This window comes from Nannospalax galili, unplaced genomic scaffold (assembly GCF_000622305.1).
Source record: "Nannospalax galili isolate Female #2095 unplaced genomic scaffold, S.galili_v1.0 scaffold229, whole genome shotgun sequence".
Taxonomy (NCBI): Eukaryota; Metazoa; Chordata; class Mammalia; order Rodentia; family Spalacidae; genus Nannospalax; species Nannospalax galili.
In genome coordinates this window covers 4,487,380-4,512,322 of record NW_008360328.1, presented here as the reverse complement: position 1 = coordinate 4,512,322, position 24,943 = coordinate 4,487,380, and the positions used below count along the sequence as shown (strand labels likewise).

Sequence of the window (24,943 nt, the reverse complement as noted above, 5' to 3'; positions counted from 1 at the left end):
GACTGTTCTTGCAGAAGACCCAGGTTCGAATCTCAGTACCCACATGGAAGCTAACAACCATCTGTAACTCCAGTTCCAGGGGATCAGAAAGCCTCTTCTGTCCTTCGCAGGTATTGCACGACACGGGTACACTTACCTACATGCAGGCAATACATGCATACACATAAAAATAAAAATAATAAATAAAATATTAAAAAATAACCTCAATTCTTTTTGTCGGAGACAACCATTACTGACGTTTTGGTATATGTTCCCTCAGTACCCATGTTGGCAAAGGTCAGTGTACACTCCTTGGGTATAATCTAGTACTTTATTAACTTCTTTTTATACCAACATTTCCTTATAGACATAATTTTTAATGGGTATAGGGTATTAAATATCACAATTTACCTAAGCATTACCCCACTGTTAAGACTTTTAGTTCACTGGGCTGGAGAGATGACTCAGTGGTTAAGAGCACTGGCTGTTCTTGCAGAAGACCTGGGTTTGAATACCAGCACCCACATGGTGGCTAACAACTATCTGTAATTCTAGTTCCAGGGGATCCAATGCTCTCTTCTGTCCTCCGTGGGCACTGCATGACACAGGTGCACTTGCATACATGCAGCAATACACACACACACACACACACACACACACACACACACACATAAAATTAAAAAAAAAAGACTTTTAGGTCATTTCTATAGATGATATCTTTATGCATACATATCTTTCTGAATTTTAAATTATTTCCTTACTTTACAGGGCTGGAGGTAACTGTTTTTCTCCAAACATTACTTGAATCTCTTCAAACACACTGGTTTGTTTTGGTTGGGAAAGGAAAGCTGGTCAGTAGAAAGGCCCTCACTTCAACTTCTAATTTAAATACAAGAGAAACAGTGGAGAAGAGAGGGAAGAGGGAGAGAAAGACAGCAACAATTATCAGGAACTGGAGGTAAAGCTGAGTTTTTCCTCTCATCTGATCACCTCAGAGACTCCTCTGTCCCCTTCTCTCTCTCCAGGAGCTCTTTATTTCTACTCTGGAAGGGAATTCTGGGTTGGTGAGATGGTTCAGGGGGTAAAAGCACTTGGCTTGCAAGCTTAATGACCTGAGTTTAATCCTTGAATCCTAGAGTTGTCCTCTGCACCATGCACCGTGTATGGCCTGCACACACACACACACACACACACACACACACGCAATAATAAAAATAAATTTAAAAAATTTAAAGTTAAATAAAAGAAAAGGGAATCCTTACCATAGAATTTCTAAGTTTTTATATTTCATCTCTGCGTGCGGCTGTTTAAGTTGCTTCTTGTTTTTAGCTGCTCTGTGTGTGTTCACATCGTAATCATGCTGAGGGTCTTTCTGACTGAGAGATGCTTGTCTGTTAGAAAGTTCATTAAGACTGTTCAAATCCATATCGGAAAGAGTATAGACCAGTTGCTGCGGATACGAAAATCTTTTCTCTTCTTTTTGTCTGTGTCCTCTTCTTTTATGAACATTTAGCCCCGAGTCATGTCCAATAGAGTTTTTATATAATACTTTGTCAAAAATCTGTGTGGGTTGGGCAAATATATTGGATGCTACTTTCGGATTGTGGGTAAGTGTACTGGAGACTTGCAAATTGCTGTTAGAAGTGTTTGTATGTGCAACTGGCCTATGCTTTTCTGAGGCATCCATAGGCTGGGCTTGGTTTTGTTGCTGTTGAAGAGCATTATGCTGATTTCTTTGACTGACAAGGAGCTCTTTGGTTATAAGGGACTTCAGTCCATCCTGCTGTTTACGCTGTTTCCGAACCCTGGACTTGGCTGGTCTTCTAGAAAGTTGCTGGCCGTTGGTTGCATCAGAAGACTGACCTCTTGGGACATTGTTTGACTTTGAATCTTCATATTGAGACCAGTGTTGCTGGTAATTCTGAAAAGACATTATGATTAAGGTACAATCAGAAGATGGGCAGTCTTCATAAATTTTGAATGAACGCTTTTTCAAACTGGGAGTTGCGATGTCTAGGAAAGTGAGCATGGGACTGAAAAGGATAGACTACAGAGGGTCCCTTCCTAATTTTGGAGTGGAAGGTGAATGACTGAGGAAATGCTAAGATCATGAGCGCCAAAGACATTGAAAGTCTTTGTACTAAGGACAAATCCTTGGCTTATAAGCTGTGCAGGGAAATGTCTCCACCCCCAAATGAAGAGTGGGGGCAGAGAGGAAGCCTAACCTTCAAAGAGAAGCACCAAGAAAACATAAATCTACATTAATAGATGCATGTTTATTTTAACTAGATGAAGAGTTCAAACTCCCATCCAGAAAACACCAGAGGTTTGCTTTACCAACCAAGTAGAAGTTCAATATGAAACACAGTCAGACCATCAGCTCTGGTTACTCATACAGGTCAGAAACCAGAAATGACCTCTCTGCCAGCTGAAACAAATTAGATCTTATTCAGAGGATTATAAAGGAGTCAGGGCTGCAATAGACATCTGTGAAACCACAAGGATTGTTTTGCTTACTGCCCCTTAATATAGCCTGTACTTAGGCAATCAAACATCTGGGGGAAAGGATTTTCATTTCAGAACAGTCTTTATGCTTTACAAAGTCCAATAACAACAAAATGTACTTGCGGTATAATGGATACATTATGTATCTATTATATACACTATATTCTACTGTATAACCATTTAGGAATATTTACCAAGGAATAGAGCACTTATTACTTTGTGAGAAGCTAGCTGAGCTGAGGCTTTTGGAAAGAACGATTAAATGCTTATTGAAACAGTAAGCTGACCATGATATGCATCCATGTGTTATTTAACTGTGACGTATTAATTCCTTTCTGGACACAAATATAAAATGAGCCCTTTATAGCCCATATATATGCAATGTTAATTGAAAATACATCAATTAGGTAGATCATTGGAAGCAAAAAACTTCCCCAAGCTAAGTAAAGCATGCATTTGTTCAGATTGTTTAAAGTTGTAACAAAGCAAGAAAGCATTATTCTGATACGATTTTAGCCTTTTTTTTTCACTTTTCTGAGACAATCTGTAAGACTCATCATATTCTTGAATAATGATGAGTGTTGTTTAGTTCCTAATGAAATCACATTAGAGTGATAAGGTTGAGAATGTTAAACTGAAAACAGTGACATGCGGCATTGTTTGCTATATTGGATTTTTAAGTGAAGAACTGCTTATATTTGAATTGTAGCATGTTTCCTTTGGAATTTGAGCTTTCAGGGGACTGGCCGAGCTCTGACTGACTCCGATAAACTTTTACTTTTTCACCTGCAGTGTTCCAAACCTCCCCTCAAAACCCCATCAACAGCAACAAGAAACCCAAATCTTTTCTTCTATAATCAGAGGAGACATTCTTTCTTCCATGCAGTATACTGAGTTGTACGGCAGAACATGAGTAAAAAGGTCTTGCTGATATATGACCTCAAATGCATTCTTCCTTGTAGTGAACTCAGAAAAATATTGTTATTAAAATTTTTAATCACTTATTTTGTGTGTGCACACATGTGCCACAGTGAGTGTATGGAGGTCAGAGGAATTGGTTGTCTCCTTCTACCATGTGAGTCCTGGAGATCAAACTCAAGTCATCAGACTTGGTGGCAGGTACCTGCTGAACCATCTTGCTAGCCCAGAAATTGCTATTTTATAATCTTACAGGTGTGTTTCCAAAACACAACAGCTCTTTTCATGGCTGTCTTTACTGCTGATGATCAAACAAGCCTCTCTTTGCTATGATCTATACATGCTAATTAATACTGATCAATCACGGCATTCTTTGTAATATTTTTTCAACCTTTCAATCCTTAGAGGAATAAGGGGCTAGGGAGCCTTTCTGCTGCTACTTGACTTACATTTCCTCTGTTTTCTCTCTTTATCAGCACTAAAAAAAGAACAAGCCCATGAGAAATTCCTTTTGGGAGGAACCAGTCCAAAATTCCAGGTTGTCACTTGATTCTAGATAAGCTGTCACCTCTGCTGCTGACTCATCCTAGCAGCCCTTGGCACAGGTGGTCTGTCAACAAAGGCCAAGGACTCATTGGTTTATGAAACTTCAATTGTCTGGAGTGTTAAATCCGTTACTCATACACAGGTAAGTGCCCAGAGATGGCATTTCTGAAAGGAAGAAATTTATGGGCTTGATGTGATTTCTCTCACCTTCCAAGTAGCCTACTTGAGCTGTGCCGCTTACTGGAGATTTATTATGCTACAATTGAGGCATCAGGTGTGACTCTTTAGGTGGTGAGACCTGAGTTCCCTGAAGTTAATATACAAAGCCATTCTCAGGCTGTTTAATCTCCATCAGCACTGAAATCCTCTATTTCATCCGGCTCCCACTGGGGTTCTTTTGTTACCCACGCTGGCAATTGGTTTACTCTCCATGCACTCAGACTAACTGCTTAATGTCCCACGTGGAGTGTCAGAGCTGGAAAATCTCGATGCCTAAAGCTGAGATGACAATTCTATAGGGAGACTCATCCCTAGTCATCAATGTTCATCCATACTGTGCCATCCAACTCTGTGAAAGGCAGCATCTGACCACTTCTGTCTTACGACACTCCTGCTCATGTTATAAGCAGAAAGCAGGACGTACACTCTTACCCTAGCCAGACACTCATCTACTTTAACATAAAGGCCACTGTTGCTCTTAGCTGCCCTGGCTCAGCTTTGGAGTCCTGGGACTTTTATACCTGGTCTCCAAGATCACCTCTGACCTGGAGAAATTTCTATTCTGTTCCATTGTTCTTCTGTGTTCACTAACAACAAAGAATGAACTTGGGTGACAATACCATCTGATATTATTCAGAAAACTTCAAGCATAGTACTAACTCTATCTCGAATTGTCAGTATGGAAGAACTCTATTCAAATGATTAGAAGCAACATAGATCTGTTGATGGTGTTGAAGGTGAGACCAAATCCACAGATCTTTGGAAAGGTGGAGAAATCACTCAGGAGCTGGTTACAGGGACTCTGATTAGTGAAAGGCCCTATGAGCCTTTTGGGGGGAGGGGGAGCAGATGGAAAGTCCAGAGTTACTCTAGAGTGTTAAGAAAGAAAGCATCCTATGCCATCCTTTGGAGTGCTTACTTGGTTGAAGAATTCTCTATTTTTGCTATTGACAATACGCTCCTCACCTGGAGCTATGGTTTGAATGCTTTTGTCTCCCCTCCAAATTTATATGCTAAATCTTAACCTCCAAGGTGATGGTATTAAAAGGTGGAGTCTTTTAGGATGTGTCTAGGACATAGGGGAGAGCCTTCCTGAATGGAATTAGTGAGTTCTCTTACAAAACAAGTTCAAGGAAGCTCTTCACCCTGTGCTTCCGGAAGAAAGCTCTCACTGTATGCCAAACCTAGTAGCTCTTGATTTGGGATTGTTTTTGGCCTCAAGAACTGTAAGAAATAATTTCTGCTATTTATAAGCCACTTCATCTGTGGTGTTGGTTATAGTAAGTAGCTCAAGCAGACTAGGAAACTTGGATAGAGTCTTCTGCCTGGGATGTGTTACCTCACACTGTCCTGCATGGCTCCTGAGTAACCTGTGCATTCAGTCTGGGCACATCGTTGAAATAGGACTTATGAAGCCTGTGAGGATTCACAGGAGAGCACAGAAGGACTTAGGTCAATAAGATCTGGGAAAAGTTCAAGGAAGAAGGATTAAGTATGAAGTAAAGATCTTAGGCACGTTCAAAAATCTCTCATAAAAATGACGATGTTCGGAGACTAAGGGAACACTGAGTAAGAGGAGGTAGAAAGGACCTAAGAACCAGAGGATGGGGGACATGTGCAGCAAAAAGATGTCTGGATGTGACACAGTCACTGCATTCATGAACTCAGTGCAGCTGTGGTTAGCTGCACAAGGCCAGGACAAGATTGGCCCCTTAACATTTCATCATGGATGGGGGAAGGGACTACCAGACCTGACCCCTCCCTGAGGGACTATTGGCAATTATGGTTGTTGGGGGAGGGAATGTCATTTTTTTTTCAGGAGTGTAGCCACTTGTAAGTTGCCCTTGCTCCAGTAAATAACCTCCTACCTGCAAGCAGAAAACCCTACACTAAGTGAGCCATACACAAAAAGAAGACAGGAGGCAGGAGGGGACATGTTGAGAAGGGTTCCAGTGACAGGAAGAGGAAAGAGGATGAGGGGAATAGGTGTGTGTGTGTGTGTGTGTGTGTGTGTGTGTGTGTGTGTGAAAATGACTGAAATTCATTGTATAAATGTATGACATCCATTTGCAATGTTTATTTCTTGCATAGTGTTAAAAGATTGTCCATACTGGGTGGGGCATTCTTCTCAGCCTTAACCCCAGGGTTTTAAAAGTGCAAGTGCTGGGGCTTAAATTGTCTCAGGCATGCTGTCTGCTTTCCCTTGTCCTATCTCTAGTTTGTCATTCTTTTCAGCATGTGTATGTGTTTCATCTTTCCTTTGGAAAAGAAAAAAAAGAATGGAGCCCTCACAGATTCCCACTCTAGTTAAATCCTATCTATCTCTCAGCTCGCAGCCAAGCATTTTGGCAGGGCTGTGCTCTGGTCTCCATTCTTATCTCTTGTTCCCATGTCTGTACCCTGCAGCATGGGGTCCATTCCCAGCACGCATGGGGTCCATTCCCAGCACACATGGGAATGGCTCTACTCAGGCCACTATCCCAGTGGCTAAGACCTATGCTGCTGTTTTCTCTACCTTTTTATTTGGAAGTTCCTTCAAATTTTCCGGTCCTCTCAGCACCCTCTACTGCTTCAGGCCATCAGGAAGGGCTCATGATGCAAGTGCACACGGCCAACCCAGATTCGTCTCCTGAGTTCCATGTCAGATGTCTTCCTTCCTGTAGCATCTTAAACTTGACACCAGGCCCTTTTCTGGCCTGCCTTTCTCCCTGTCACTCTCAGCACCGGAAGCCCTCCTTCTCTCTCCCTTGGTGGCCTTGGTACTGCTAACCAGACACTCAGAAATAGTCCTCAGCCCCTGCCTCTTCTACTGAAGTAACAGCCAAGTTAGTTGATTCTACCTCCTAATCATCATTGCACAGGGCTGGGGGAGGGGACGAGGTGATGCCCTGACTTGCAAGATTCAGTGGGTAGGGTAAGAGCCATTGCACGTGGAGAAGTCTGGTAACAGTATGTAGAGTCGATGACCAAGTCAGAAAGCATGGCCACATCTCATTTTCCTACCACCATACAGAAAGGCCACCTTACTGGTTTTGCTCTCTCTTTGATCTTATTCCCTTCCATCCGATCTCTTAGACTATAGACCAAATGATTATCCTAACAGGTAAGTCTGATCATGTCATTCATCTTCTCAGAATTTGTCAATGGCTCCCTCTCTCTCCATAGGACAAAAATCTAAAAAGATTTTTTTTCATCTTTTTGAGACAGGGTCTCCCTGTAGTCACAGCTGAATTGGAACTTGCTATATAGACCAGGCTGGCCTGGGTCTTACTGAGATTCATCTGTGTCTGCCTCCTGAGTGCTAGGATTAAAGGCATTGTACACCATCATGCCTGGCTCTGAAAACTTTTTGACTGACCTAAAGAATTCTTTCTTAATCAGGCCACTATCTAGCCTGTCCAGCCCCACCCACACCATCCCTTGTCTTTCTTCTTTTAGTGACTGATATATTTAATTCTCAGCACATACTGTACTTGCTATATTTTCTTCCACACCTATATTTTCTTGCCCCTTTGTCTGCCTGGTACCCTATGGCTCATCCTTCCTGGGTCAGCTTGGGTTCCGCCTCTTCTGAGGATGCTCCAATCTCACAGGACAGAAGCAGCTGTTCCTTAGTTTCACTGCATCTCACACCTACTTCCATGTTACTACTCTTGTGATTACATAACTAACCCTCCCTGCTTAAGTTTTGAATGCTTAGAAGGAAGGGGAGTATTTCCACAGTTTTGTTTATTATGTTGAGTTTTTAAAATAGTTGCTAGTTAGTTGTTTTTGTTTCGTTTTGTTCTTTGAGACAGGATATTGCAGCCCAGACTGACCTTGAACCGTCAATCCCCTTGCCTTAGTCTCCTAAGTATTGAGATTACAGGTATGTGTTACCACATGCAGCCATCTGGTTTCTAACTTCAACTCTTGGGCCAAACACCTAACCTGTGATGCCTGGAAGGTAGGAGGTACTCAACAGACATCTGTTGTGTAAATTATTTTAATTCCACATAAAAATATATTCTTAGTTCAAGTTATTTGTTGTTGGGGTACATTTACTGAGGATCTATGGACGCTTTGAAAAAAAAAATCTTTTAAGAAAAAAACGTTTCAGGCCAGGCATACTGGTACAAGCCTTTAATTCCAGCAAGTTGGAGGTGGAAACAGGTGGATCTATGTGAATTCAAGGCTCTGTAGGCTTGGTGATTTCATAGGATTTGTGCATTCTTAAGCAGGGATAGACCCTGTACCAAGAATGATTTCATATAACTCTATACACCTACTTAGGAAAAGACTAGCTACTACTGTTTTTTTTTTTTTTTTCCTTCTATTTCTTTCAGAGATAATGGGCGCAAATTTAGTACCCCCAGGCCACAAATTATACTTATGATTACCCATGGACAAAAGGATGTCATTATACTAAATTACCAGTTGGTAAGCTTGCTCATTCTGTAAACGAGGCTCAGTGAGGCTCTGGGGACTCCCATCTATCTTTAGGGACAGTGTCCTAGGGATACTGGTAGCTGCCAACTCCCAAAGGAAACAGATTTTTCCCCTGCATGTCTCCCATCCCTTCCTCCTGTGACAGGTTTTGACTCTATACATTTGACGTGTGAAATGATGATGGTCTAGGAAACAGGACCTTTGGAAAAACAGGTAGGGTTGTTGGCTGAGCAAGCATTCAAGTCATGGCTCCTCTGGGCAGAAGCCAGTCATCAGCATAGGATGCTGGGTAACTATTCTAAACACAAAATCAACTCTCAAGGGGCTGGAGAGATGGCTCAGCACTTAAGACTCTTCTAGAGTTCAATTCCCCAGAACCACATGGGGTGGCTTACAGCTACCTGTAACTCTAGTTCCTGGGGGATCTGATACTTCTGCCTTCTGTGGGTGCCTGCACTTTTTGTACATGTGCGTGCACACATACACGTAAAAATAAATAAAAATAAATTTTATGGATCTGTGCTGGAGGTGTAGCTCGGTGGTAGAATGTTTGCATAGCATACATGAGGTACAAGGTTTTGTCCAAAGCTCCCCAAACAAAAATCAACCAACCAAATGAAAACAATAACAACAACAAAAATCAGCCCTTAAATGACAAGACCTCAGTGACAAACATTACTTATATGTAGCAGTATCACTTGAAGCACACTTAACATGCAGTCTAGCAGGTAACCTTGAGCTGTTGTGCCCTCTGATGCCACTTGTCCTCAGGATCCATGGCCACATTTTCCACCTCTCTGTCATTCTGGGCAGTCATCTTGCCAGTTACTTTGGTGGGGTAGGCGATCTAGGAGAGTAAAACACATAGCATGTGAAGTGTGTATTGCACACTAAGCAGATTTCCTTCATGTTCATTCGCTCAAGTCTGTGTTCTCTACAAAGAGATCTGGCAAAAGCAGGTTTTCTGTTCAGTTTATCTCAAGGGTCCATTGCTTTAGTCCTCAGGGATGATGTCAGTCAACTTTCTATCACTGTGATAGAAGATAAGCTATCTAAAAGGAGGAGCATCTATTTTGGTGCATGGTTGCAGAGGGCTAAGCCCATGATCACTTAGCTCTATTGCTCTGGGGCCTGGGGTGAGGCAGACTATTACAGTGGGAGCAAAGTTGCTTACCTTCCAGCAGACAAGAAGCAAAGGACACAGAGGAAGGGGCTGGTGTCCCAATATACTCTTCAAGGGGAAACCCTTATGACCTACTTACTCTAGCTAGTCCCCAGTGCCTGAAAGTCCCATCATTCCCCCAATAACACCATCAGATAGGGACCAATACATGAGCTCAAATATTTGAGCTCAAAATCATTACCAGGACCTAGATTGCTCCCAAGGAAGATAGGAATAAACATTTCCTATTGCAGGTATGAGAAGAAAATTGATGTGTTTAGGTCTAAGTACTCCTTATTTAAATGTCCCATACATAGTCAGGAGACCTAACTTCAGAACAGTTATTTGAACAGGCTACAGCAGGTAACATTTGATCTTGGCAGAAGAGTCACGATAAATGACATCATACCTGTGCTTTTTGACTTACAATGGGGCCCCAATAATCCCATTATAAGTCAAATAATGCATTTAATATACCTAACCTACCCAATATGACAGCTAGCCTAGCTTACTTTAAATGTGCTCACACAGTTGAGCAAAATCATCTGACATAGCCCATTTAAAATATTTTATTGAATTTTTGAAAATTTGATCATATTCAGACTTTGTCCCCAATCTGCATACCCCCTTAGTACCCCACACCTGACTCCATGTACTCTATTTATACATATACATATAGAAGCCCATTGAGTCTAACTTGTGTCCACAAATGACAAATGTCCTTCAGTTGGGTCCATCCACTGGATCTTGGTTAACCAACCCAGTGTCACACCCTTAACGAAAACTGTCTCTCCCTTTCTCAGTAGCTATCAGTTTCCAACAGTCCTCAGCTAGGGTTGGACGTCTTACCCACTTCCCCACCTCTGTCTTGGATTTTGTCCAGCTTGAGCTTACGGAGGTCTTGTGCATGCTGACACAATTGCTGTGAGTTCATATGAGTAACTGCCCAGGTGTCTGGAAAACTCTCTTTCCTTGTGGTCATCCACCACATCTGTCTCTTACAATCTTTCTGCCCCCTCTTCTACAATGATCACTGAGCCTTGGCAGACAGAAGTTTGATATAGGTGTCCTATTCAGGGATAAGCACCATACAGTCTCATTCTCTGCCCACTGACCAGTTGTGGGTCATCTGGTGTATGAGGTAGCTTCTCTGGTGAGAGCTGAGAGTTGTACTAATCTATGGGTATAACAATATGTCATTAGGAGCCAGTTTACTTTTCCATTCAATAGAATAATAGTAGTAGGTTCTCCCCTATGGCCTATGATCTGTCAAGTCACAGTTTCCTAGGCCTGATATCAGCATCAGGTGTGGACTCCATCTTGTGAAATGACCCTTAAATCTAAGCAGAAAGTGTTTGGTTAGTTCCATCATATTTGTGCCAGTACTGCACCAGTGGACATATCTTGCCAGGCTAGTTGTTATTGTAGCTAATAGGATTCACAGCTGGGCAAGGTTGATGATTACTTTTATCTTCTGAAGTATAGCACCTTCTGGCACTATGAAAGCTAGCCAGTAGAGATGAAGCTTTGAGGTCAGTACCAGCTTGATTTCTCCTTGTTTGTTTGACAGCTCATGTATGTAATGTCTTCAACAATAGGGCTTTACTAGAGTTCTGGTGGGTAACCAAGAGTAGGGACAATGGTCAGTATTGTTTGAGGGTCTGTGGGCTCCCTGGTAAACATCCTCAAGAGAGGGAGTCCATTCCAGGCACTGGGGGACAAAGCCCATTTCATAGCCAGGCATGGTGGTGGTATCATCCATCACTTGCAAGGCTGAGGCAAGGGGAGTGAGAGGTGGTGGAAACTTTAGGAGGTGGGATCATGGTTGGAGAATGTAGGTCACTCAGGGTATGCCTTTGGAGGCTACACCTGGTCTTTAGTCCCTTCCTTAGTCTTTGCTTCCTGGCTGTCATGAAATGAACAGCCTCTCCCTCTACATGCTGCTGCCATGATATTCTGCCTCATTATCAACCCAGAATCAATGGAGCCAAAATAACCACAGAGTGAACACTTTGAAACCATGAACCAAAATAAAAGATCATGTTGCTCTCTCAAATATTTTGGTCACAATTATGCAAAGCAACTAACACAGCTCTTCATTCACTGCTTATTTTATATCAAGTAACATGTGTCTGAGCTATACAAAACTGTAGCCATGTGGGAAAAGGTCCTGAAGATAACCCATTCCAACATCTGGGATGTCCATACTGATGCTGGTGGACATTCATCCATCCACTCTGGCTGCATACCTGACCTTTCTCCTGGTGGGTGGCCTTTGTCAGGAGCAGGATATGTGTAAGGGTCTTCCTTGGGTTAAGGAGGAGAAAAGATCTGTTTTGCACTTAATGAATATAGCATCCATCACAGCACAGCCTTAATGTCAGAAAGCTCCAACAGGAACAGAAATGATTTTTCCATATTTCTGCCCTTCTGCTTGTGGAATAAGGTGGGTAAACCCCTTTTCAGATAACGTCCTTATGCTGGTAGCAACAGACTTAGAAGTATCTCCTTTTCCTTAGAGAACTTAACTTTTCTGTCTCAAGATTTCTCAGCCATTCCCTGTGACACGTTGCTCAGGTTGGTGGTTACTGTCTGGTTCCCTACCTGTCAAATGTCATGACTCTCCCATTCTGAATGGATGCAATTAGTTTTAAAATGTAGAAGGACTTTGCACTTATTTTGTTAAATTTTCTGTGGTGGGCTGCAGAGGGTGGGGTGGCCAGGTTCAAGACTGAATGAATGTAGGGTCTGGCTCTTTCACACTTGGGTTCAAATTCTCCCTCTGTTGCTTGTGTGATTTGTGAAGCCTAGTGTTTAATACTGAAAGAATTAAATGTACTTGTTGAGTGTTAATTGGCTAAGTAAAAACTTGACAGTCAAAAGAACCTCAGTCATTACCATTCAGTGTGCTCCCCTAAGATAACATGTTTCCTTTATTTTGAGTTTAACCTTATATGTTCCTGACTTGTCATTACTAAGTCCATTGGAATAACCATCACAGTTACTGCACACACGCACACGTGCGTGCGCGCACACACACACACGCGCACACACACACACTCACTCAAAACAAACAAAAACCAAGTAAGGCGGGTAGCCAGTATGGAATCTTACATACTCAAAGGTTTATCTGGAGCCACTGAGATGGCTCAGTCAGTAGAGTCCTTGCCATGCAAGCCTGACAAACCTGAGTTCAATTCCCGAAACCCATGTAAAGGTGGAAGAAGACAACTCTACAAAGTTCTCCTCTGACCTTCACACACTCACACACTCACACACTTGCTGTGGCATGCATGTGGCCCAGCACTCACACATCTCAGAGAGAGAGAGAGAGAGAGAGAGAGAGAGAGAGAGAGAGAGAGAGAGAATAAAGTAAAGGTAGACTGTTTGATCATGGAATTCTTCATTTGTAAGTAGAAATAAGCACCAGGTTGTGAATGATTAGTCTCTACAAATCTGAAAACCGGGCATAGTGAAGAGTGTAAAGTCTACAGCCACAACCGCCAGTTCTGTCCCGCTAAAAGCCAAGAACCATTTCCCAAATTTACATGTGGGCTCCTCTGAGGATGCTGCTCCCAGAAGCACCCTACATTCACAAAATACTGGGTTTCGCAACATTTACTGGCATAATTGGAAAGGGTTTGTGTGTGTGTTGTTTATTTTATTTCATTTTTGAGACAGATCTTGCATGTAGCAACTCAGGTTGGCCTCGATCCTGCTGCCTCAAGCCTCTTGAGTGCTGGGGTTCCATGCATGGCTCTTGCAAATGTTTGATGTTAAACAGAAACAGAAACATGACTCACTTAAAAAAAAAAATCAACTCTGTACTGGAGGAAGTCTGAAGGTCAAGGGCATAAAACATTTCTCACTGGGCTGCCTGAGCAGGCAAGGGGCCAGTCTTTAACCTCAAAGGGGTTAAGTCTTTGGAGGCAGGAGAGAAGTCAAACTGTGACTGGAGGTAGAGTCCCTGACTTTACAAATGCAAAGTAGAATACAGGAGCTGCACTTTCCTTATTTTTTGGCTTGGTTTACCATCGGTGATGTTAATTTTTCCATCGATCGCAGTATGGATCACTTATGTAGTTTTGACATAAACTTTATGAATTAAAAATATAGTGTCCACTGCTTTGTCCACCAGAGAGTGAAGGATGCCCAATGTTTCCATCCATATGCTACTTTGGAGGAACTGGGCTGACTCACCCTGGCGAGCTTGCTGGGTAAGTAGAGCATACTTCTACATTATCCCTTTGAAAGTGGAGTGGGACACAACCCCTGCCAGCTATTTTTTTTTTTTTTTTTTGGTGAACCATTCTATTAATACCAATCAAATCGAGAAAATGATCAAATGAAATTGCATTTTGAGCATCATAAGCTGTGTAATGTCTATTCTGTTAAATTGGGGCCTATAATTGCTTCTCTACTGAAAAGATACAACAAAGACAGCAATCATGGCATGTCATTATCCCAGACTAGAAAACCGGCCTTTGCAGGGAGGACTTCAAAGCCTTGTGGTTCTCGAATTGCATTTGGCTGCTATTGTTGAAGCGCAGGCAATCTTGATTAGGTGTTTACACTGAGGTAAGGCGCGGAGCAGAGTCTGAGTGCCTGGGTCTAGAGCCATTAAAAAATTGTACATTATGTTCCTTGCTTTGAAGTGAGGGTTTGTAGGTAGGAAAGCAACTCAGATTGAGTACAGCTGAGCTAGACTGGGCTGCTGCTTCTCTGTCAAAGAAACTCATTGGGTTCTTAGAGAATCAGAGTGCTGTGGCAAGCAGAGACGAAGCTTCACCCAGAGCTGTGTGTGACACAGTGGATCTCCATAGACACATGTGGAGACATTCTTCGATAAATGTGCTAATATTAAACTCTGTAATCCTTGCAGGTTTTGCCCAGTTCCCCCTTACATTCTGCCTTTCTACCGCCTGTATGTTATTTGCTTTGAGGGAACTCACATGAATTCACCATCTTCTTGCTTCAGCCACTGAAGTAGCTGGGATTACAGGCTTGTGTCATCCTTTGTAGTGTTAACCTTGGTGAAATGTAACTTTCTCCAGGAAGTCTTCCCTGGTCCCCAAAAGATGCTGCCACAGACGTGCTCTGAGTGTCCCCTTTCCTAGCATGCATCGCCCTGCTGGCTTCTGTTTCTTTTCCTTTCTTTACTGAAGTTCCAGGATGGCAGGAGAAGGGAGGGGATCTGTGCAGGGCTGCCTCATTGGACAGCTCAGGGGCTACTTGCCTGTACTTCATGTGTCTCTGAATGTGCCCGGCAGACAGATGTGCAACAAACATGACTAGAGGATGAATTCAGCCCATGCTGCTCACTGAACTTTTTATCTTCATCAAATGGATACAACCAGCGAAGTGTATACAGATTTCATATCCAAGGATTCAAGCAGGGCAGGGGGCATCTATCCAGTGGTGGAATGCTTGCTAGTATGTGTGAGGCCCTGGGTTTAATCCACAGTACCACAAAACAAACAAAAACCCCAATAAACAAAGACAATGAATTTAATATGTGGGGGAGAGGGAAGCACCAGTACTGAGCATGTGCAGACTTTCCCCCTTGTCAGCACTCCGGAAACAATGCAATAGCTATTCACATAGTGTGAGGTGTTATAACTAAGGGGAGCCGACTGAGAGGACACAGGAGGATATGCACAGGTTCTATGCAAATACCATCAAGCAAAGGGGACTCAAACTCTTAGATATTAGTACCTGTGGAGGGTCCTAGAATCTCTGCACTCCCATGGATACCAATGGACAGCTCTTTAATCTACTGAATTATCTGGGCAGGTTTGTGGTTTATAGCAAATCCAGGGGTTGAACTGCCAACAACATGAGGTGGAAATAGGACTTCTCTCCCATCCCACTCCCCTTGCTCACTGCGCCCCAGGCCCACTGGCCCTTCAGCCCCTCAACTTTGCATGGTCATCCCCTTTTCAGGAAATCATCTTTCCCCAAATATTTGTGTGGTGTGTTCTCCTATGCCCTCCATGTTCTTCTTAGGGAGATGCTGTCCTACAACTCACTTTAAATGGAGATTTCCCCTCACGCTGGCAAAGCTTACCGGGTGTACTCTGATTCACTTCTCCCTAGGAACACACGAATTTATCTATTCTACTGTCCCTCCCGTCCTACAATTTCTTCCTCTCTTCCCACGCCTTCCTCCCCCTTTCGTCTTCTCCTCTCTGCCCATCAAAGGGACTCACATATGGAATATTCTACTTGTATCTGGTTGGTGGCTCAAGAAGTGTCAGATTTTGGAATGTTTCAGATTTGGAGTTTGGGGTTAGTGGGGCTCAGCCTGTGCAGCAGTTCTAGGTAGGTTCAGACTGTGCATGTCCTCTCCCCACTGGTCCACAAGCTCCTCGGGAGGAGGAAGGCAAACGGCAGCCTGACATGACCACAGATTCACGGCAGCCTGGGTCATCTAATGAAAAGGCAGAAAGGTCATTCATTGACTTCTCAGAAAGGTGCAACCTGCCCCATGCAAGACAGCATGGAATTATCCATTATGCTAGGTGCATTGTTGAAAGCTTAAAAATGAGCAATCCTTAATAATGATTCATTTGTTAAACCTCCAGCTTTCCAAAGGGCATGCATTAGTTATGTGGGAAGTTTTCTTTTTTATGGATTCTTCTTCAGCCTCAAAGATCTAATGAAGTGTCACTCTATGGATCATACAAATTGGTAGTTCAAGCAACTAAGTGCTGAGCAGCCCACAGAAGGATGCCTTAGACATGTCTTGTATTGAAAAAAACTATAAAGTTCAATTGAAATTATATGGTCATAAGTAAGTGCTCTTGTGGTGATATAGAACAAAATAAGAAAATCTATCAATCAATGAATAGCTACAGAGTGCCTGCTCCTCAGAAGGATAAGTTTTACAAGTATAATAAAGTAGGGAAAAAAAACAAGCACCGAGCTGGAAGACCTCTATGAGAGGACTCCATGCTCCCAGTCAGATATAGCTGTAAAAAGATGGTTGTAATTTAGATAAACATAAAGCTCAGTCTTACAGACAACCCAAACTTTTTCTCAATTCAAAACTGGAAAAGAGCAGTATACTATTTGGATAACACTCTTGTCCAGTAGGAAACTGTAAATTCAAGCCAAGAAAACTTTTTTTTTTTTTTGAGACAGTCTCATGTAGGTTGGACCTGAAATCTCTATATAGACAAGGATGACTTTAACCTCCCAAGTGCTGGGATAACAAGTGTGTATCACCATGCTGGGTTTATGTTACTGGGGGTCAAACTAGGCAGGCATTCTACCAAGTGAGGTACATTGCTAGCCCCAGAAAGCAAATATTTGTAACCTCATTTTAATGAGAAAAAACAAGGCTTAGCAAGATTTTGTAACTTTCCAAAAGTAATGTATACAAGGAACTAATGACAGTGATCACTGCTGGGTGAGGGAAGGTTGACCTTTTTTAAGGTAGTGACGACTCTAAGATTGAACAGGCTCCAGTGGATGAACTCACACCAAGGGACATCTGGGTACACAAACTTGACTCGATAGGCCTTAACATATACAACAAAATGCATGAAGTCCTATGGGTGGGCTATGGGGGGTGTGGATATGGAAGGGGGGATATATATGAGTAAGAATTATTGTATGAAATCCATAAAAATTCAATAAAAATATACTTTAAAAGGTGGGGGGGGTGAGAGGGATGGGCTTGCCACCAAGCCTGATGTCCTGAGCTCCACCCCTGGGACCCACCTGGTAGGAGAGAACCAATTTCCACAGGTTGTCCTCTGACCTCTACATGTGCCCTATGGCAAAAATGCACCTACACACATACACAAAAACACACAAAGTACATAAATACATGTAATTAAAAACAAAGAGGCTCAAATCAGATCTTTTGACTTCAAATTGCCTTGTTCAGTTCAACAGCAGCTCTCCCATCTGCTCCACCTCAATCGTTTTTTGTTTTTTTTTTTTTTTTTTTTTTTTTTGAGACAGGGTCTCTCTGTAGCCACAGCTAGCTTAGAAACTCACTATGTAGACTAGGCTGACCTCGATCTCACAGAGATCCACCTGCCTCTCTCTGCCTCCTGAATGCTGGGATTAAAGGCAAGTGCTACCACACCCGGCCCTCCCACCTCAAAATTTAAATCAAAGAAAAAGTACTTAAAATTAATTTCTTCATTAAATATTAGCCACTGCTTTCTGTGTACCAGTCTTTGGGGATCCAGAGATTGGTCCGTGGTCTTGAGGAGCTCACAGTCACATAGTTTCTGTGTGAAACTGCACACAGAAGACAGTGCACTGCAATGGTATGGGTTCTATGGCAGATGATCAGGTGTGAGGCAGGGAGTGGGAGGGGGGATGTCCACATGTTTTTATAAGGCAGAGACATTTGTGCTTAGAAGGTAAGGTTTTCCAAGAAAATAAGCCAGGAAAGAATGGGCCAGGAACAGAGAATAAGGGGAGCCCAGTGGACAGGCTGGGGGTTGCTGAGTTTCCAGAGTATGGCTGGAGGATGGGCTGCAAAGGTGCAGGGACAGACAAAGAGGCCAAAGGGACAGGAGGGACCAAATCACAAAGGACTTTTCTATATCATCAGGGTTTGAATTTTATCTTCAAGATAACAAGAAGTCACATATTGATATAATCAGATTTGTAGCCAAGAAGACTACAGAGAAGACAGAATTGAGTAGAGGAACTATTGAAAGGGTTATGATATAAAATTATATTTTAAAATAAAAGTTACTGTGTACATGCTCCAAAGTTGTTCATAAGTTCTTTACCTCAAAGCTCAGATATTCAGAGTAGTATCTGAGCAAACATTAAAGAAATGTGCCAACCAGATAGATGTAAGACTGTAGGTTTGCAGGCTGGTGTGATGCCAACAGGTAAAGGCACTTGCCCCCAAGCCTAAAGACCTGAGTTTGGTTCCCTGGGATTCACAGGGTGGAAGGAGAGAACTGATTTCTACAAGTTGTCCTCTGACTTCCACATGCACACAGAGGTGTGTGTGTGTGTGTGTGTGTGTGTGTGTGCGTGTGTGTGTGTGTGTCCCAAATATAAATAAAGAAATTCAATTTTTTTTTGTCTTTTTGAGACAGGGTCTCCCTGTAGTTAAACAAATGCAATTTTAAAAAGACTGTAGGGTTATGAATCCATGGGGCAGAGTTTGATTGACTGGAGACTATCAGGGGGACAGCATTTCCAGAGAGGACTGGCCAAGAGGGACAGACTGGCCCTGAGTATGGTATTTTGATTCCTCAGGCTGGGAGCCTGGATAGAATAAAAGGGCTCTCTCTCTCTCTCTCTCTCTCTCTCTCTCTCTCTCTCTCTCTCTCTTTCTGTCTCCTCTCTCCCCTCTCTCTTCTCACCTCTCTCCTCAACCTCCTGGTCACCATAAAATGAACTGTTCTGCCATACCCTCTCCACCAAGATGGACTGAAACCTTGGTTCCATATAAATATTTCTTCCCTTAGGTTGTTTTCTCTCAGGTATTTTGTCACAGTAGCAATGGCAAAAATTCTGACTAAAACAGACCTCCTTTGTAGACTGTGTCTGAAGAGCCTTCTCATAGAACAGGAGTGACATCCTACATGAGCACAGTGCGGGTAAACCCTTTCGGCCATATTGTGTCTTTATTCTACTTGAGGGTGTATCTCTTCTATTTTGAGGCATGAAAGTTGGAGAAAGAAAAAAAGTCATTTAGGAGGGCCCTTTTCCTAAGTCCTTCCCTTCCCTTCCCTTCCCTTCCCTTCCCTCCCCACCCCTTCCCTCCCCTTCCCTTCCCTTCCCTTCCCTTCCCTTCCCTTCCTTTCCTTTCCTGTGGTTCGAGGAATGCCTATTGGTGAGACTAGCTTTCCTTTGTGTGGTGGGTACACACGTGTGCATGTGTGGGTACATGTGAGAGTGTAACGTGGAGGCAGGAGGACAACCTCAGGTGTATCAATTCTCAGGCATCTGCCTTTATTTGAAAACAACTAATTTTTTGAGTATGGGTGTTTTGACAGCATATATGTAAATGCATTCATATGTACAATGCCCATGGAGGTCAGAAGAAGGCATCAGATCCCCTGGACCTGGAGTCATGGGTGGTTGTTAGCTACCATGTGGGTTCTGGAAACTGAACCTGGGTCTTCTACAAGAACAGCCAGCATTCTTACCCACTGAGCCATCTCTCCAGCCCTGGTGGTCTACTTTTTTTCTTTTTCTTTTTTTTTTTTTTTTTTTTTTTTTTTTTTTGAGGCAAGGGCTTTCACTGGCCTGGAAGTCACCAATTAGGCTAGGCTGCTGGCCAGTGAGCTCCGGGGATCTGCCTGTCCTGCCTGTCCCTCTCCCCAGCACTGGGATTACAAGCATGTGCCACCATGCCAAGTTTGCTTTTTTTCTCATGTGCTGAAACTCACGTCCTTTTGCTTGCTGACTGAGCCATCTCTTCAGCCCTAATAACTTCTCTTTCCTGAGGGTCTGCCATACAGAAGGGGCTTTACAAATTTTCCAAATAGCCTTCCAAGGCAGAAGTTGATAAGAGCAAGATAAAGTTTCAAGGAGTCACTTGCTGAAATACCTAGCAAGTCCTATGTTGGAGAAGCAGGATTTAATCCTCAATTAACTGACTTCCTAGCCAGTGTTCACAGTGTTCAGTCCGTTGTCCACACGCTCCCCCCAACCCCACTGTCTTGTTCTGTTGTTCCCACGCAAGGATACTACCACCAAGGCAGGCTACAACCATCAAGGCAGGCTACTACCACCAAGGCAGGCTACTACCACCAAGGCAGGCCAGCCAACGTTCTTCTCAGAGCCCAGATGTGTTTCTGATTTGGACTCATTCTTCCACATCTCAACTCAAATGATACCTCCAGAGAGGCCTTCCCGGAATCCCTCACTGACCAGTTACACTCCTCATGACCTCAGTAAATAAAGTCTATTCAGGCCCCTGAGGTGTTATTTGCTCTTGTCTGTGATGCAGAATGGAAAACAAGCTCCTGGACAGATAGGTGCTGGCATGTCATATTTTCTGCTACATCTTGAGCACAGAGAAGAGAACCTTGAACGCAGTTGGAGCTCAATAAACACTGTTGACTGATTGGCCTTTTGTCTCTGATCCACATAGTGGAGAGTGGATCTGGACACTGGATTCTATTTATGGCTTTGCATTGTCTTGAAGACTATAGGCAATTGCATAACCTTACAATTGTAAAATACCTATAATTTCTTTTCAAGAAATTAGTAGGAAAGAGCCAAAAACCACGTATAAGGCACTTACAGCTCTTTTGAACTCATACGAAATTTCACCTTCATCTTCAAAGTCTATTAAAACTAAGATAGAAGGGTAGTTCATTTCAAAACACAATTTACTTTAATGGTAGGTCATAAATTTGACTCAGATGCTAATGAGTTTCAGACAAATACTTTTGGCTACTGAGCAAATCATGTATAATGGTCACCAGCAGAGCTGAGGCTGGACCGTGATGCTCAGGTGCCCTCTAGTGTGTGCTGGTTCTCACATCAGTTCCAAGCTTCTTATGTCATATGTTTAAGAATTATCAGATATTTAAAGTATATTAAAATGTGTAATCAACAGTTCTATGAAAAACAGCAAGAAGTCTGTGGGACAAATGACTTTAAGGCCAATGGCTCCGTTCTGAACCACGACGTCCAAGCATAACATAACAGTTTAGGTGACTGTTTGCAGGCCCAGGGCATGAACTTTTTCATGGCTGCTGCTATGGGTATGCTGTACGTGCATCACCCCCTTCCCTTTTTTGGGAAAAAGACTTACTCTGTAGCCCTAGAATTCACTATGTAGACCAGGCTGAACTTAAATTCACAAAGATCTACCTGCCTCTGCCTCCCAAGTGTTGGGATTAAAAGTGTGCACCACAACTCCTGACTCATTCATTTGTGTGTGTGTGTGTGTGTGTGTGTGTGTGTAAACTCAGGCCAGATAGGGTTACATGTATGCCAGGCCAGGCTTCAACTCACTATGTAGCCAAGAATGACCTTGAACTTCTGATCCTTCCAAGTGCTAGGATAACAATCATGTGCTGCCTGGCCTGATTTACGGGGTACTGGGAATCACTTGGGGCTTCATTCATGCCACACAAATACTTTACAAACTGAGCTATAGCCCTAGCCCACCCTGACCCACATTTGTTGCTATTTTTGGTTTAATTTTTAAAAAGATATTACATATAAGCATAGTCCAAAAATAACAGACGTAGCTGGGCATGGTGGCGCACACCTTTAATCCCAGCACTTCTGAGGCAGAGGCAGGTGAAACTGTGTATTCAAGGTCAGCCTGGTCTATATAGTGAGTTTCCAGGCAACCAGGGTTACCTAGTAAGAACTTGTCTCAAAGACAGACAAACAAAAACAATCCACCCCCCGCCCCCCAAAAACATCAAACAAACAAAACCAGATATTTAAAAATTACAAAGTGGGAAGCTGTGTTCAGGCCCATTCCCCTCCCACTCCTCTTTATTAATCACTAAGGTAATCTTCCAGATTTGTTGTGGATACCCTAAAAAAGTCTCATCACATAGCCAGGCTGACCTGGCACTTACAATCTCATGTGCAGGATTCCTGGTGGGTGCCAACTTTCCAGCTCATATGCATTTTCATTCCTTCTGTTATTTTTTTGTCTTACTGTTTATATTTGTTCCACTCCTTGAATTTCTTTCACTAATAAATCCTGTTAAACAGTCCATAGTATTTTGCAGAGTGTGCCTTCATTTTCTGAACAGCACTGTGCTCTAGCTCAACCTCTATCGTGCGGATGCAGCATAACTTATCTAACTACCCCCCCAATGATAGATATTTGGGTGATGTCTGATCTTTTGATGTCACAAAGAAGGCTGGAATGAATAATCTTACACACTTGTTATTTTAAAACTGCACACATCTATCTAGCACAAATTGCTAAGAATGGAGTATTTGGGTCAAATAAAAATGCTAATTGCAAAACATGTGTAGCATGTATGTCGAGCCAGGTACCAATCTAAACGTTCAGCAGCCCATTTGATACTCTTAACAGCCCTATGGAGAAAACACTGCTATTATCTTTTGTAGATGAGAAAGCTGTTTAATAACCTGCCCAATGTCAGCCAGCGAGCAGAGGGCAGAGCCGACCAACATGGCTGCCTTCAGCCATTAGGTTTCACCTTCTCAGGCAGCGGAAGTGTATCTTACAATGTCCTTTATTCTGGCTACACCAATTCATTCGCTTTCTGGCATCATCTTGGTACATTTTTCACCAACAGGTTCACTGGTTATTAACTATACCATGAAAATGAATAGAAAATTAATTTGCTTTTCTCTTATAATGACTGATAATGAAGATCTTGCCATATGCTCAATAGCAACACACATTAATTTTTCTGTGACTTGTCTGTTCATATCTTTTGTGTATTTTTCTATTGGGATTTTAGTCTTTTGCTTATTGATATGGAGGAAGCCTTTCTATATTAGAGATAGAATTTTGTTTGTGCTATGAATTAGGAATGTTTTGATTTGCTTATGTTTTTCTCTGGTAAATGTTTTTGATATATACAAAGTCAAATTATCAATTGCTTAGAGGTTTTAGATTTCAAAACATTTCAAGGTCTTAAAAGAATCTTCCTGGGTCTGGAGAGATGGCTCAGTGGTTAAGAGCACTGACCGCTCTTGCACAGGCCCAGGTTCAGGTCTCATGGCAGCTAGCAACTATCCATAATTCCAGCTCCAGGGGATCTGATGCCCTCTTCTAAGGTGTACTTACATCGCATACACATAAAATAAAAATAATTAAATAATAAAAATAAAATATTTCAAAAGAATCTATGTTTTTTTCTAGAATTTTAAATTTATTTTTAATGATTAGATATTTTATCTACTTGGAATTTAACTGGAATACTATGGATCCAATTTGGTATTTTTTCTGATGGTTACCTCAGGTTGCTAATTTTGAATACTCCAGAACTGTCTTTATCAAATTATGGTGTCTCATAGCTATCCCCATATGTCATTTGGTTCCATTTCTATTACTCTATTTTTCTGTCCATATATGTATTCTATATTCCCCTATTATTTGACTATTCAGGTTTTATAATACACTATGTCATCTAGTAGGGCTGATTTCTCATTATATTTTTTTGTGTGTATGTGTGTGCATGCACACGAGTGTGTGGGTGCATGCGCCTATGTATGCACATGCAGAGGCCAGAACATGACTTTCGCTTTAAGAGAGGGTCTCTCACTGACCCACAAGCTTGACATTTTGGTTACACTGGCAGCAGCAACCTCTTGCCTGTCTCTGTACCCCACCCAGTGGTTAACCCCCAGTGCTGGAGTTACAGGCATACATAATCATGCCTGGTTTTATAATACAGGTGCTAGGGATTTGAACTCAGGTCCTCATGCTTACAGAGCAAACACCCACTGAGTCATCTCCCTAGCCCCACCATTAATTAGTCTTGATTTCCAGAGCTTTCTTTATGATGCTTGCCTATTTTTATATGAACTTAATAAGCTTTCCAACTTTCATTAAAACAAACAAACAAACAAACAATCAAAAAACAAACCCAGTTGAATCAGGCCTGGTCCTACACACCTATAAGTCCAGCATTCAGGAGGCTGAGGCAGGAGCACTGAGTTTAAGGGTAGATTGGGCTCTAGAGCAATATGCTTTCTCAAAAGGACCCCAAACCAAAGAAGCAAGCAATACCCCCTAACACCATGCCGAAATACATGTACACTTAGACTTATTCTAGAATCCTCCCAAACAATTACCTTTTCACTTTGTTAGGTTCAGCTGGGCCTGGGTGTTTGTGACAAATGATATATTAAAATTTAAATCTGTTGCTGGATGTGATGACACAAGCTTTTAATTCCAGTACTCAGGAGGCAGAGGGTCTCTGTGAGCTTAAGGCCAGTCTGATCTACATAGTAAGTCCCTGTTTCAAAAAAATTAAAACTGAGTTTTCTGGCTGTGTTATGGTAATTGACATTTGTTCATTCAACAGGAACTGTCGCTGACCCATTCAACACTGCCCAGCACTCAAGAGGTTGAGGCAGGATGATGGCTGTGAGGTTGCCACAAGTGTTACACCAGCTTGAGCTACAGAGCAGGACTCTGTGCCAAAACAGAAAAGAAAACAAAGCAAAACAGTATTGAAAACCATTACCCTAGACTTGGAGGGATGACTAGCTATAGACATTTTCACTGCTGATTTC

General features: G+C 42.4%; 1 protein-coding gene across 3 annotated transcripts in view; it reads right to left on the bottom strand.

Annotated features, from left to right (window-relative positions):
- The window catches only part of Jhy (junctional cadherin complex regulator), a 63,716-nt gene that overhangs the window by 16,753 nt on the left and 22,020 nt on the right, over positions 1–24,943 (bottom strand). For 2 of the 3 annotated variants that reach the window (XM_029560132.1, XM_008826027.3), the window contains exons 4-5: positions 9,329–9,442; positions 1,242–1,900 (exon numbers count right to left, since the gene is read on the bottom strand). In XM_029560132.1, the coding sequence (XP_029415992.1) occupies positions 1,242–1,900; positions 9,329–9,442 (773 nt within the window). Of the gene's footprint in view, positions 1–1,241; positions 1,901–9,274; positions 9,443–24,943 lie in introns of those variants that run through there. The other variant, XM_029560134.1, reaches the window with a different exon arrangement.